Source organism: Erpetoichthys calabaricus, chromosome 4 (assembly GCF_900747795.2).
Source record: "Erpetoichthys calabaricus chromosome 4, fErpCal1.3, whole genome shotgun sequence".
In the NCBI taxonomy this organism is placed as follows: domain Eukaryota; kingdom Metazoa; phylum Chordata; class Cladistia; order Polypteriformes; family Polypteridae; genus Erpetoichthys; species Erpetoichthys calabaricus.
In genome coordinates this window covers 186537920-186553126 of record NC_041397.2, presented here as the reverse complement: position 1 = coordinate 186553126, position 15207 = coordinate 186537920, and the positions used below count along the sequence as shown (strand labels likewise).

At 35.9% G+C, this 15207-nt stretch overlaps 1 protein-coding gene across 1 annotated transcript in view; it reads right to left on the bottom strand.

Annotated features, from left to right (window-relative positions):
* atp10a (ATPase phospholipid transporting 10A) overlaps positions 1-15207 on the bottom strand; it is a 268627-nt gene that overhangs the window by 152594 nt on the left and 100826 nt on the right. Inside the window, exons 2-3 of the mRNA XM_028800040.2 lie at positions 10495-10699; positions 4012-4097 (exon numbers count right to left, since the gene is read on the bottom strand). Of these exons, the coding sequence (XP_028655873.1) occupies positions 4012-4097; positions 10495-10699 (291 nt within the window). The remainder of the gene's footprint in view (positions 1-4011; positions 4098-10494; positions 10700-15207) is intronic.

The window sequence follows — 15207 nt, the reverse complement described above, 5'->3', positions numbered from 1 at the left end:
TTTTTAACCTGTGCACTTGTTCAGCTTACTAAATGTAATCTGCTGAATATGTAAGTTATTTTTTCATACTTCTATTTTGAGGGCCTGGTCTGACCACCTGATTTACTATTCAAATCTCTACAAGAATCTAAGCAGGTAGAAAGGGATATGTTGGGACAGTTTTGCTTCTTAGACATTTTGATGTGAAAGTGAGTGTAGCTTTTACATAACTGCAGAGGGAAACAGCATCATAGCAAGTGCAACTGGTGTGTGTACTGCTATTTTTTTAACCTATGGACTTGTTCAACTGGCCATAATATTAAAGGGCCCAGAAAAACAATTAAGTATTGTCAGATGGCCAGTACCTACAAACAAAGGCACATGTATTGTACAAAACATATTTAGAATGAAAACACCAAACCCATACTTATGTTGTTGTAGATATTAAAAGCAGCAAAATAGTTGTTTTGATGAGAACTGAAAATTCAGACAATAATTCATAATGATGAGAACTTGGTGAATATTCCAGGCAGTGTGGTGTAGTGGTTAAGACTTTGGACTTCAAACCCTGAGGTTGTGGGTTCAAATTCCGCTACTGACACCGTGTGACCATCATCATGATTCTTGATCTGCCTATGCTCCAATTGGAAAACCTAAAGAAATGTAACCAATTGTATCATAAATGTTGTAAGCTGCCTTGAATAAAGGCGTCAGCCAAATAAATATATGTAAATGAATATGTGTTGTTGTACAGCTTGCTGTTTGTAGTAGGGATTGAGGAGTATGATTAAGCCCTATGACATTCTTGTAAGACTTTATCTGGGGTACTGTGTGCACTTTTGGTCTTCATATTGCAAAAACAAAACAAAAAACTCACACTCATACATAGCAGATGTACAGAAAAGAGCAACTAGGCTAACTCTAGGACTGAAGGAAAGCTTAGAGAAAAGGCTTATGTAGATAAAACATTTTAGTTTAAGCAAACATGGAAACTTTGCAGATTTTGCAAAAACATTACAATTTGGTTTCCCCCACACACAGAACCACAGACACATGGAGTAAGTAGTTACCTAGTAATGTGGAAATGATTACTATTATTGGGACCTTAAAAAACTTTTCTTGATGTCATTTTAGAGATATTACGGTGAATAGGATTGATGGCTTTTGTTGGACTAAATTGCCTGATCTTATTAAAATTTTGTTTACTGGGTAAAAATGGCATGGTCTTCTTCTTCCTGTCTAAATTTGCTCCATGTGAGTGTAACTGTATCTATGTCTGTGTGTGTGAGAGAGAATGTGTGGAGTGCAATGTACTGGTACCCACCTAGGGCTGTTTTATGTATAATACCCAATGCTACTAAGATACTACCATAACTTTGAATTTAAGTGGGTTTGAAAAGTATCTCAAAGCCATAAGTGCAAGTTTAATTAACAGCTGGTGATTTAAAAAGCCCTGGTTATGTGGTACAAAAAGAGAAACAAAATATTACTTTCTGGTTGGTGCCAGTGGCAACCAGTAAAGTGATCAGTGAACAGCATTTTAGCATGATTAAGAAGATCACGTTCCTGGGAAAGATGAAGGCACAGAACAGCATATAATGGAAAAACTGAAAGATAACAAAATATATTACAGCAAGCAGGGGCTTCCTCACATTAACTGTTTTGTGAAACTATACTTTAACTGTAGCAGGAGAAAGGATATTGGCTTCAAACTGAACAACAGAAAGACTTGCGTTCTCAATCAGTGGTACAATTTTATGTCTGAGGAAGCCTATTCATGTTTTTGTTAGATATAGTAAGATTGAGAGCCATCATAGGAATGAATAGTCAACATTTATATGACTTTTTATTCTGCCAGTAGTCTTCCCCATATATTAACATGGTGCTCTTACAGACTTGGTAATTGTAAGTTATTTTTCTTACATAAATGAGTTGGATGTGTGTGACCTGTCTGCTTTGAGGTATTATGTTAATTTGTGTGGGCATGATTATTGCATGAAAGTGTGTACTTATGTGTGATGGTCCAGATTGGCTTCACTTGGCAGCTTGAATCCAGAACTGTCAATAACAAAGCCGAGGATGTGCATGGAAAATGACGACACACACACAGTCAGCAAGAGTAGGTGCAGGTGCTCAAGTGCTTTTATTTAAAACTGTTCCAAAGTACAGTGCTCTTCATTCAATAAATAAATAAATACATAATCCATAAAATTATCAAAGTGGTTGTGTGGAAGTTAAAATCCAACAAACAATAAATAATCCTTTAAAACATGGACAAAATCCAACCAAACCAAAAACCAAATTGAGGTACAGTGCTTCTTCCTAAAACCAACAAGTACAATCATACTTTAAATCCTGCTTGAGTCCCTTCCTGCCAGTCGCAGAGTCTGCAGGGCCCAACAGCAAGCTGTGCTCTGTTCTACCGCCAGCCTTTCCTTGGCCTCTGGCGGAAGCCCACTCAAAGCCATTGGTTTCTCCTGCTCTTCGGAGTTGCCCCTCTGCTTCACCTCGAGCTCTGGCCATATGCTCCTCTTCTGGGCTTCACTTTCCTGACTGCCTATCTCCACTCTTTCTCACTCTTCTCGTGATCCTCTTTTAACCTCTAACTTTCTTTCCTTCTTTTAATGCTCCAATGTTCTCCCCAGTTTCAATGCGTAGCTTCCCTTTTATGTGGCAATTGAATGTAGGTGCTACAGTCACCTGCTCCAAGGTGTGAATGAAGCACTTGACCGGTCTGCTCACATTTGCACTTGAATTCATGCCCAGCCAAGTACCCCAATCAACTTTAGAGTGACAAGTGCACGTTCCCAAGTGCACCTGCAACCGCATTGAGTCTGAATGCTTCAGGACCTCTGATTATTTTTTTTTAAATGTGCAGTGCCACAAACCCCTCTCATCAAATTATAACATAGATAAATGATGAATCTGGTACCCAGGTTTTAATATTGTTGAGGTGCGGTTTCAATATTACTCTATGGGTCTATATATATTTATGTTTTTTCATTTTGATGATTTTTGTCTGTTCTAATCTGTTTGCATTACAGATTTACATAAATATTAATACATTTTTAACACTTCTCTTTTATGGTTATGGATTGCTTTTGAACAAGTTTATATTATGATATTCTTGATGGTATTATTTAAGTTATCATACTGTGATGACAATTGTCAATTCTTTATAAATGACACTGCAGAAGTGTGATAGCTTTTCAGATGAAAGGAACTTAGTTTGTACTAACTTCAAAATAAGGTCTGTTTGGAACAAGAAAGTAAACAAAAAGAAACAACTAAACTATAAAACTGGTTAAGACAAATGAAAGGGGCTACTAAATATTCTTTTTTTGAAAGGACTAGCAGAAATTCCAACTGGCATTACTACTGTTAGCTCATTAGGGTGCAAGCTGTAAACATCCACAGTTTGCCAAAAGTCAGATACAGCTCAGCTGCTGAAATCACTAAGTATCAAGGCTTAATTTCACTTGACTGGAAGACAAAGTGTACACCTTGGGTACACACGCAGTGCTGACAGACTGCTGAACATAAATTAGTCAAAATCTTTTCTAATAACTGTCTAAAATCATGGTGCCCAGAAAAAAACCTGTACATCGAAGTCTTTCTCTCTAGTGTTTGTTGATGCAGATGATGGGATTTCCCCATCTCTGCTCCAACAGCAGGCAGGCAGTTTAGCACCAAGCCACAATGAAGCTATGCAGAGCTGCCTCCACTTGAAAAGCAAAAGACTACTTTTTCATACTTGGCCACTCTCATCAAGGATTATGAAAGCCTATTCAACTCAAAACAGGAAAAAATATTTGAATATAGTTGGTATTAAGACAAGAATCTGACAGATCTAAATAAATTATACTATTATTATCAAAACATTATTTTTTATTTAAATTGTATCTGTTTAAAGCATTTTGAGTTAATTTCCTTACAGAAACAAAAATGTAAAATAATTGAAAATAAAATAGCATATTAAAGAAAATAAAAAAAAAATAAAAAGCATTTAACACAGAGAAAAATGTGACTTACATGTAACCGCGAAACCTGTTCAGATCATTATTAGGCTTCTCACATTCAGTAATGCTGTTATACCTTATGGGATCAAACTCACAGTCCTGAAAACAGAATCAATGAAGAAAACCTTTAATATATCTCAACATTTTCATGTGCTTTATTTCCCCTTTACAAATACAATGCACTGTTTCCACTATATAAATTCCTATTCCTTAAATGAGAAACTTTATTTTGAATCTTTTTAAAAAAATGTTAACCACAGAAAAAGATTAATATGAAACACTATGAGATTGAAATAAATACTAATATAGAAATGAGCAATTTAGAAATAGTGAAAAATATGTCATATTAATAAAGAGTATATTTGCATTTAACACTAGAATCCTTGAAGCCTACACATGAAATGCATATATTTCAAATAACGATATACTGTATTATTTACCCTATACAACTTCAGGCACCTCACATGCAGACAAGAAGCCTTGGCTTGAGCTGGGAGAAGTTTTGCCCAAGTTGAGCTCTGTAAAGGCAGGGAATGGGACAGAAGGGTGCTTGCCATTTGTGCTGATCGACATTTACAAAACAAATGACATTGATGGAGAGGTGTGAAGGAATTTAAGGTGGGCTGGGATTACGAGTTTTTTCATAAGATTCAGGGATTCTATTGTTTACCAAAGGCAGTTAACTGCAAGTAAAAAAAGCTACTGCCTTTTAAACAGATTAGACGCTAAAGAATACTTCACATTCTAAGTGGTTAATAAGCAAGTCAAACTGCATGTGACCATAAGAATGATCTAAACAAGACTGCTAAAGGAAAGCATATACCTTTTTTATTTTATATTTTTATCTTTTATTGAATTTATTAAACGCATATAACAATTTTAAAATCAAAACAACCCCCACCCATGAGAAAGAGAAGAAGGCCAACAACCAGAGCAAAACGGTTGAGAGTGGTAAAAACAGAAAGGAGTCTTTCCCCCCAATATAATAGGTCCTGCCAGATTTTTAAAAAGTTTTGAACAGATCCTCTTAAGTGAAAATATGATTTTTTCCAATTTCAAATAGTACAGAACATCAGTTACCCACTGACTTAAAAAGAGGTGGGTTAGGATTTTTCCAGTTGAGCAAGACAAGTCTACATGCTAGTAGTGAAGTAAAGGCAATTAGTTTGTCTGTCCTTCTCCACTTTAAGCCCGTCTGGGAGTACACTAAACACAGCTGTTAATGGAATTAGGAGTGATTGTGACGCAAAGGCTGTCTGATAGGCATTTAAAACATTTTGTCCAGAATGATGTTAATTTGGTACACATCCCAAACATGTGGCCCAGTGAAGCTGGGGCTCGATTGTAACATTTGTGGGTTGGATCTTGCCCTGGAAACATTTTGGACAATTCTAAACGAGACAGATGTGCTCGATAAAAGATTTTAAGTTGAATAATAGTTTGATCCATGCACATATGTTCGGGGCCAACCCCAAATTTATGCAAAGTGGTGAACAGATAATCCCATTCAACCATTCCAAATGCTTTTTCTGCATTCAAAGATAGTATGATATCCGGAGTGTTAGACTTTATGGGTGAATATGGCGTCAAAGATTGGAAGCCAAATGTCTACCTGTAATAAATCTGGTTTGGTCTTATGATATTACTGAAGGGAGCACTTTCTTAATTCCTCTAGCTAGGGCTTTGGTGAATACCTTAACATCATTATTCAGAAGTGAGATTGGTCTGTATGATGCACATTGTATTATGTATGTAATTAATGCTTGGTGAAAAGTTTGAGGTAGAATTTTTTTTTTGTCTCTGGCTTCTATAAATGTTGCTAATAAGATAAGAGCTAACTTAACTAAAAAAAATTATACTTATAGTAGTCTCTAAATGTATGTATTATATTTTTATGGCCAATGCTTCTATCTCCGTCTGTGTTGGTGATTACTAACACTGCATTGCAAACTTCCTGCTTATGGATTTGTTGCTCTAAGATCTTGTTAGCCTTCTCTCCGTGTTCATAGTAATGATGTCGCAATTTAAAAATTAGTTGTTCTGTTTGTTTAGTTGGCAAGAGGGTGAGTTCTGAATGCATAGCCTGTCTTTTCCTAAATAGTACCTTATTTGGAAACCTGGCATGTTCTTGATCTATTCTGGTAATTTCACTGATTAACTCTGATGCCTTCTTGATTTCCAGTTTATTTTTGTGGGAGAGATATGAGATAATCTGTCCTCTTACAAAAGCATTCAGAGGAAAGCATATACTGTACTATCTGCTGGCATTTTTACATTGTTAGGATCCCAGTTGTTATATTAGGCAAGCATGCATCTAGAATCTAAAAATAGCATTTTTACGGTAAGAACATACAACACCAGTACTAAAGCTAATTTCAATTAAATACAATGAAATTCACAATGAATTCTTATCTGAGTGGCAGTACCAGTTGTAATTCCTTATGAGAGCAAACAAGAATTATAATGATACAGAAACTACTAGAAAATCTTGTGGAAATTAACCGTGAAATTTTTATTTTTTACCTACATATCAAATGTAGTAGCTTACTATTCATTTATATCTGTATTATGTACAGTTGTACGTTTTTATTTAATTTTATTACATTATTTATCCTTTGTAATTTTAACCTTTTTCTTAACTTCTTGTAAACAGGTTTATCTCCTCTTTGGCCAACACATGGTGCAGCCCTCAGATTGTCCATGGTAGAAAAGAAGTAATAACCTCCAAAAAGAAGACAGCTCAGTTGCAAATGTGAAAAAAATGCCATAAATTGTATTAAGCGAGATTGTGATCTAGATGTTTGAAGTTTGAGACAGTAATGTTTCATTCATTTCTTTACAAGAAATTACAATGAGCAAGTATAAACGGCAATAAACTGAAAGTATACCAGGACAAATAAACAAGTGCTATCCCAACAGTTCCCACGTCTGTCTAATAAATTAAGATATTTGCTTTAAATATTTTACAGTCCTATGATTATGACACTAGACCTTACACCAATATATATTGTCACAGATTGAGGCCCTTGTCGTCTTCTTGAACCCTGTGACTCGACTCCAGACACCAGGTAAAAGTCCAAATATTACTTTTATTTAGACAATAATGTGCACAAAGCACCCTCCACTCCACAATATTCATAAATCAATAAACTAATCAATCCTCCACACTCCCAGACACTTCGCCACCTTTCCTCCCAGCTCAGCTCAGCGTACTGGTTTCCCAGAGTCCTTTATATAGTCCATGACCCGGAAGTGTTTCTCCCTTCTGTCCATGTGATCATGAACACTTCCAGGTCGGATAAAAAGCTCCTTTCTTCAACCCGGAAGCACGTCGTTGCCTCTTGTCATGTGATCATGACGCACCTCCGGGTTATAGGGCAAGTAAGAGTCCGGCAGCCTCCCCACAGCGACTCCTGGTGGTCCCCATGGTATCCAGCAGGGCTGTGCATATAAACTACAAAGTCCATGAGGCCCTGCTGGAATTCGGGGAACGTCCACGCTGTTGGGAGAGCTCCACCTGGCGGTGAGGGCCGGAATATTTAGCCGGCCACCCACCACAATATCCATCCCTGACTTTTACATTTTTGATGCTGCCTACTTTTGGGATATTGCTTGCAAGGCAGGAAACAGCTCCAGACAAAATGCTAACTCATCACAGGACATATACACACATACACAAACACATTCTTACTGAGCCAGTTTACAGTTACCAATTAACCTAATCTAGCAGGTGTTACCACAAACACGTGTATTAAGAGAAAACGCAGACAGACGAGGGGGAACATGTAAACTCCACAAAGAAAGTGACTAGTTAGAATTTAAAGCCTGGCCTTTAAGTAACATTACTATATGAAAATATTCTATATTCTATATAATATAAGGGCCAGAAATGAAAAAAAAACTATGATGGATTAATAGCACAACAGTAGTGTCACATTTTCATACTGTAAAAATACACTACAGGAAAATGGTGGGAGAGACATCTTAAGTGTGTTCAGAAAATCATTATACACACAAGGGGATGCAACATGGTTTATTGAGTTAAGTGACACATTAATACCTAGTGTAACCTCCCCATGCTGCAATATTGATCCGCACTCTGACATGTAAACAATCTTATAGATGACAAATGTTCTTCTTTGGAGTGTCACTACATGCCCTTTTGACCTGGAGGCACAAACGCTCAGAGATAATCATCAGTGGCTGGACATGGGAAACACACTTTCCATTCTAGCCCCCTACATGGCTCAACATGGGAGAGGTCCAGTGAGCATGCTGACCAAGGGAATTGGAAAACAGTCTCTAGAACATTAGGAGTTGCATAGGCAAAATGTAGGAAGACATATTCAGGCCAAAAGAACACATTCCCTATTTCACGCAGTAATGGGATCAGAATCAGCAGGATAATATCTGTGATGAAGGCAATGCTGGCCAATGTTTCTTACCAACAAAATGACACATGCAAGAACTTTAGATAACAGAACCCCACAATATGATCCCTGGCATAGTTCTTGTGTGTTACAAGCTAATAAATATACATAATGGACTTGACCACTCACCAAATCCCCATCAGGCACATGCACAACTTTCACTCATTCACCAGGAGAATCTGCTTCTTAAATAAAGGTGACAAAGAGCCATTGGCCTCACCAATCAGTCTGTACAAAGTACTACTGCAGGACTACATGCCATTAACAAGGAGTTAGTGCCATTTGTACCTGGGGAACACAACTAAAAAAGAAGAAGAAAATGATGATATGGTCCAAGTGGAGACTTCTGAGGTGTCTGCGGGTACCCTGCCCTTCCCAATGTTGCCAAACAGTGTACTGCAGACACAAATTCACTCTGCAATTTGAAGGAAGGACCATCCTGCTTCAGAAAGACCTGCTATAATAATACTCTGCTCACACTCTGTTAATTGTGAAAACTGTGCTCAGTGTTGTCTAGTAGGCACAAAGAACATTTTGCAGATTACTGCACAGCAAGTGGTAACACAAATGATGGTTCTTGAAACTGTATTACTGTATTCAAAAACTGGATGACTTCTGGAAAAGCTTTTCAGTTTCCATTAGTGTTTTGAATGTTTAAATACAATAATCTAAAATATCCCACTTAACTATGTAAAAATAATATGAGGTGCTGTATAAGATAATTTATTTGAGGTGGTGAGTTATACAGCAAGCATAATGAAATGTTCAATTAGTCTGGAAGCAGGTAAAGTTAAACAACTGCACCAAAAAGCATAAAATATGAAATTCAGCAATACATGACCATATGAAAGTTAACCCTCTTAAAATTCCAACATGCATTACTGATGGAGTAAAGCTGAAGAAACTGAAAGTCATAAATATAAAGATGAATCCTATTGGGCCTTCACATAATCAAATTCTGTACAAATAAATCAGCAAATATGAAGTATTTTCTCTTACTAAGTATAGTGGTGTAAACATTTTAAGAAACTTCTCTGGATGATAAACTTTTACTATTAGTCACATTTAGGTATGACTGTTTAATAAGGGGGCACCACAATCAGTGTTGCCAGGAAATATTTTAGGACACTGACAAAAAACATTATGAGATAGATTAGGAAAATTAATGGAACTTGTTCAAAATTTTCATCAGTCATAAAAAAAACAAACTACAAAAAATTAGAATTTTTTTTTTTAAGTTAAACCAAACTGACATGTCAGTAAGGGGTGGGTAGACTTTTGATAGGTTTGCAAACTATTTGTGAAGAAAAATTTCCCAGAATAAAAACACAAGAAAATGCATATGTAAACCATTTGGCCAAACATATTGAATTACCAAATACTCTTTCTGATCGTGTCTGCAAGCAAGTATAATCTGTAACTTGACTCAAATCATTAATGTATCCTAAAAACTTTACAGTCATTGTGTAATCAGCTTGTCTTACATGCTTGTTGTCTCTATTCTTTGAAGATACACTTTGGATGCCTGGGAACTACAAGAATACTTTCTGCTTGTACCAGGCTATGCTCCTCTCCCAAGACATTTTTTTCCACCCAGATCTATTCTGTGATATTGTCTAGTCAGTATGCTAGCTTGAAGTTTTCCTTTATGTGAACTAAATGTAAGACTAAGCTACTCTATTTTCATTTTACTATACATGCATAAACTAGCTGTAGTCATCTGTGTCCTAGGGGAATACACATGTAACACACACTGAGCCACTTTAGATTTGCAAGTCAATCTAATAGCACATTTGGAGTAGACCAATACCAAAATCATGAGACTCTGTAATATCCATAAAGTAGTATCCTCATCCAAGAATCTGAAATGAATCTAAGTTCAGTAAATGGGCAGTGCTACCCATTGTGCTGCTGTGTCAACCCTTGAGCATAACCATTTATCTAATAATAAAAAGTTATCTGCTTTTCTAATAAAATAATAAGCTATCATATAATACAACAGGACATGAATGTGTTATGCAACTACTATAAAGTAATATTTTAAGATTTAAAAAGGGTACCCTTACCAGGTCTGCAAAGCTTCTCACCACCTGCCGTTGCTTGAGGTTAGTCTCCCCATCCAGGGTAGCTGTTTCAATATAACACAAACGATCTGGGTCACTTGAAGACAAGAGCAGAACATCAGCAGGAATAATCTCATTGCAACGCAGTCGTACAAAATCCCCAACTTGGATCTCTTTCCAGTATTTCTCCAGGTACTTCTTTTGATTTCTGCAATTCACAAAACATAATTAAAAGCTTTCATAACATAGAACAACCTTTGGTTTCTTTCTTCACATAAGAAACTTTAATTACACCTTTAATTACACCTAAATGTCACTTAAGCACAGTTACCATGACAATGTGGATGAACTTATATTCTAAGGGAATTTACAAGGTGCAAAAACTTATAAATGCCACATTTATCATGTGTCTTACTGATCATAAAAAAGGCTTTCTACTATTGTGCCACAATACACATTTTCAGTTCAAGAAGTGGGATTACCAACAACTGAAACACTGTGAAATCAAGCACAATTTAAATAGTGTGTGCAAAATAGGATTTAATTATAATTCTTCTAGTCTATATTCCCACACCACCTTCTTTTTTGTGTCACTGATTACTTCCTTAATGAATAAAGGCCTGAAAAGAATTTTTTTTCTCAGGGCTGAAAAATTTGCCTAAAATTCAGATTTGAAAGTTCAAATTAAAAATAAATGCATGTTCAAATATACTGAGACCAAAGTTAAAAACTCTGGATGGTACATGTATGCTCCTGTATAAGCTGTATTGCAATAGAAAGGAAGCAATTAGTGTGCCTTTTTTTCTTTTTATTTACAATTATTATCAATAATATTTTTACCATTTTTCTTTTGCTCTCACAGTGCCCATAATGCATGAAGTGCTTATAACTTCATACATATATATGTGTATGCCCATGTCAAGCTTCACCGCTGATGACATCACAGCTACAGTCTTACTCACTACTGAGAGCAAGCATAGCATTTGATTGTATACAGTATGTAGTTATCAATTATTAATTCTTTAATAAAACTTAACAACTAAATGTAGATGAAAGACTCTTTAAAATATTTGTAAGAAATGTTGGATGCCATTACTATGATGATACTTTTTTCATATCAGTAGTTTAGTTTGTTGTTTGTAATTTTTCACCTCCATGGTGTGCTTTTATTTTGCACCTGCAGGGGCTAGCATAATTCAAGCAGAGGCTAATTTTTGGTTTGTGTAAAGCTAACTGAACAAAGGAATCTCTAACGAGTTTGTCCATAGGGTTGCTGATATAGCTTAATTTCAGAGGTTAGCAGACAGTGCTGAAAAGGTTTATGTCACAAATAATTTTCCAGCATCATTTCTGTGTCTCTTTAGGCAGCACTCAGCAGCACATTGTACGCTTCAAGCAAATAATATCTTTTTTTTTCTTTGTGGTGCTAGCAAGTCTTTTTTTCTTTGTGGTGCTAAGCAAGTCACATCATGTCCATTTGTTGATGAATAACAGTTATTCACCAATCAGAAGGCTTTGAACAGCAATTATGAAATGTGCTCAAAATTTTCATTCATCATTTGAATATCTGTTTTTGTCTTCAAGTTAAATTTTTTAATACATTTGAGTTATAGTCAAATAATTACATTTGATTTGACAATCCAAGATTTTGTTTGGGGTAGCAAGTACAACGTATAGGTCCCATAATGATGGTTATTACAATATAAAATAAATCATGTCATATGTATACTAAAAGATTATTTTCCATTAAAATAACTGCATAACAATACACAGAAGATCAGAATGTTCTACCATGACACCAAACAAATGACAATAAACAAATGAGCAAAGAAAATTGAAAGTGCTTCAATATACGCAAGCGTACATTTTTATACTTTGCAGTATTTAACCTAACATTTTCTGTAAATAGCTTTCCTGTCCTGAGGTGAAGATATAAATTGCCATTAATAAAAAATACTTATAGCAGCAAATAACAGCAGTAATTAAGGTTTGCTTTCTGCAAGCCATTCCATTTATTTTGTAGAACAGGTAGTACAGTTATTATGATAGTATATATAGAAACATAGAAATTTATAGAATTTGAATTACAGTATGTACTTATCACCTGAAGGATTAATTTTAAACTGCCTGCTAAATAATTGTGTGGGAGCAAGTCAGACATGTTAATGGATTCAAAGCAAAGTAGGACACACAGAAATGGTTCTACTTTTTTAATAGGACATTAGTAATGTAATCAGTTTAAACTACAAAATACAGAGGACAGCAATGCAAAATTCAGAAGAAATCAAAAGATTTTATTATGCTTCCAAAAACCATGTGAGGCAACATAATTTTCTATGATAAGAGATAATTATATAGAACTGTAATTAAATAAATTTTTATTTTTTAGATGCGACTTGCGTAATGCTGATAATAATTCTACATGCATTTTTGTATATAAAAAATGAATAATATCAAAATAAAAAACAAGAACACCAATGAGATTTGAATCACAATGCCACTGCCATATTATAGACTGGTACTAAGATAGCATTCTACAATAAATATATTTCCTTACCTTGTACCACTTTTCCACCATTCTCATCCCCTGGCTTCTCAACAAGCCAGAGAGATAAGTAGAACATAAGAACAATTTTAACAACAACAGGCCGTTCAGTACAACAAGACTGTCCCATTCAATTAGATTGTCTAAAGTAACACCAAGTCGAGATCTGAAGGTCCCTAAAGTCCTCCTCTCCACCATATTACTTTCATGTTTCTGTAATTCATAGTATCAAGAAAAACAGTAATATTTGTGCAAAATCAGCAATTAACAAGGTTTTGTGTCCATGGGAGCTTGTTGCAGAATTTATTTTAAAGTAACAGCTTAATTCCTCTGATAATTTTGAACACTTCCACCATGTCTCCATTTAACACTACAATTACCAGAGCCTACGAAAAAATTTATAAATCTGGCCCACCTTAAATCCTTTCCCACCTCTCCGTCAGCATCTTTTGTCCTGTAAATGTGTCGATAAGCAGCAAGCAGCCTGGTATCCCATCCCCCCGCCCACCGCCACAGTTCAATTTGCAAAGAGGTTTCTCAGTGCTCAGTGTTTATCTTCGAGTAAAGTGCTGGAGCTTTATACGGTAAAAAAGTAAATCGTCATTTGGAATACACACATTTCATGTGTGTTCCATGTCAACAACAATCTATGTAAAAACGTCGTTAACACAGAAACGTTTTTCATGTTTTAGTAATAATTGACAAAATGTAGACATGAAATGTATAATGTGTGAAGCCTGAAATACAAATATGAAATTAACACTTTCACAAAAGGTATACAAGTATAACAAAACAAGTGCACTTTTATTCAAGAATTTAGCTGAAGAAAAAAAAGCAGGTTACGGTAGGCAGTTGATACGACAGCTTGTGTGGTGCAGTGCTAAGAACTGCTGCCTTCCAATCAAGAGGTTGCGGTTTCAATATCGGCTGCTTCCCAAATTTACCATTTTGAGTAGTGAGCTGCTCTTATTGTTAATAACATACAATTAAAGCATACATTTGAATTGCATTTGTAAATTTATAGTACTTGTCAAAGTTAACAGGTTTTTTTTTTCAGTTTCATTCTGTCACTCACGTTCAAACTCTCACACTAAACCCCCCAATCTGACACCGTTTTCAGATAAAGTCGTGGTATAACAAAAAAACTTGTTTGTTATACCCCTTCTTTATTTGAAAACACGTGTCAGATCTTGTGCGCAAACAAGACTGGGACTGGGAAAACTGTGGACGTAGATGTGAGTGGTGTGTGTGACTGAGAATAACTGTGGATGTCAATTTTTTTTATTCAGTTTTATTCTCGAGTGTTCCTGCTCACGCTGAATTAGTATGCATCTGATCCATGATGTCAAAGCCACACTGACAAAAAAAGAGAGACTTAGGTATATATGACATTTGGAATAATTCATTTTATGACCTGTATTGTACATTTCGGAAAACGTTGTTGCACTAATGCAACATTATATTCATTTGCATACCTTCAAGAGGTTATAGTCAGTGACTGCGTTTGTTTTTTTTTTTTTTTTTTTCTTGATCTTGGCCAGTGTCCGCATGTTGCTGCATGGTGGTATTTCTTTTGAACTCCAGGGGCCTCATGTATAAACGGTGCGTACGCACAGAAATGTTGCGTATGAACGTTTCTATGCTCAAATCTCGATGTACAAAACCTAAACTTGCCGTAAAGCCACGCACATTTCCATGGTACCTCATAACCTGGCGTACGCAATTTCTCCACTCGGTTTTGCAGACTGACGGCACCCAGCGTCAAAGCAGTGCTACTGTTCCTGTGTGGTTACCCTTTCTTTCTTAGACCCACATTCCTGACGCGGCTTTATAAATACACTGAAATTAACTGCATTTTGTTTATTAGTGTAATGCATCTGATTGTAATTAACCTGTAGCAATATAATGGTCCAGGGAATAGCCATAGTATTCCAAATACCATAACTGCTTTAGCATTGTTTCTCTCAATGCATCTTCTTCTTCTTTCAGCTGCTCCCGTTAAGGGTTGCCACAGCAGATCATCTTTTTCCATATTACTCTCACTGCACCACTCGGAGTATTTATATCACTGTATCTGAATGGGGAATGACAGCAGCAGCTGATTGGAAAGAGAATTATCGGTATACAGTTTCAAGCACACTCTACCTCAGCCACGGCAAAACGCATCAAAG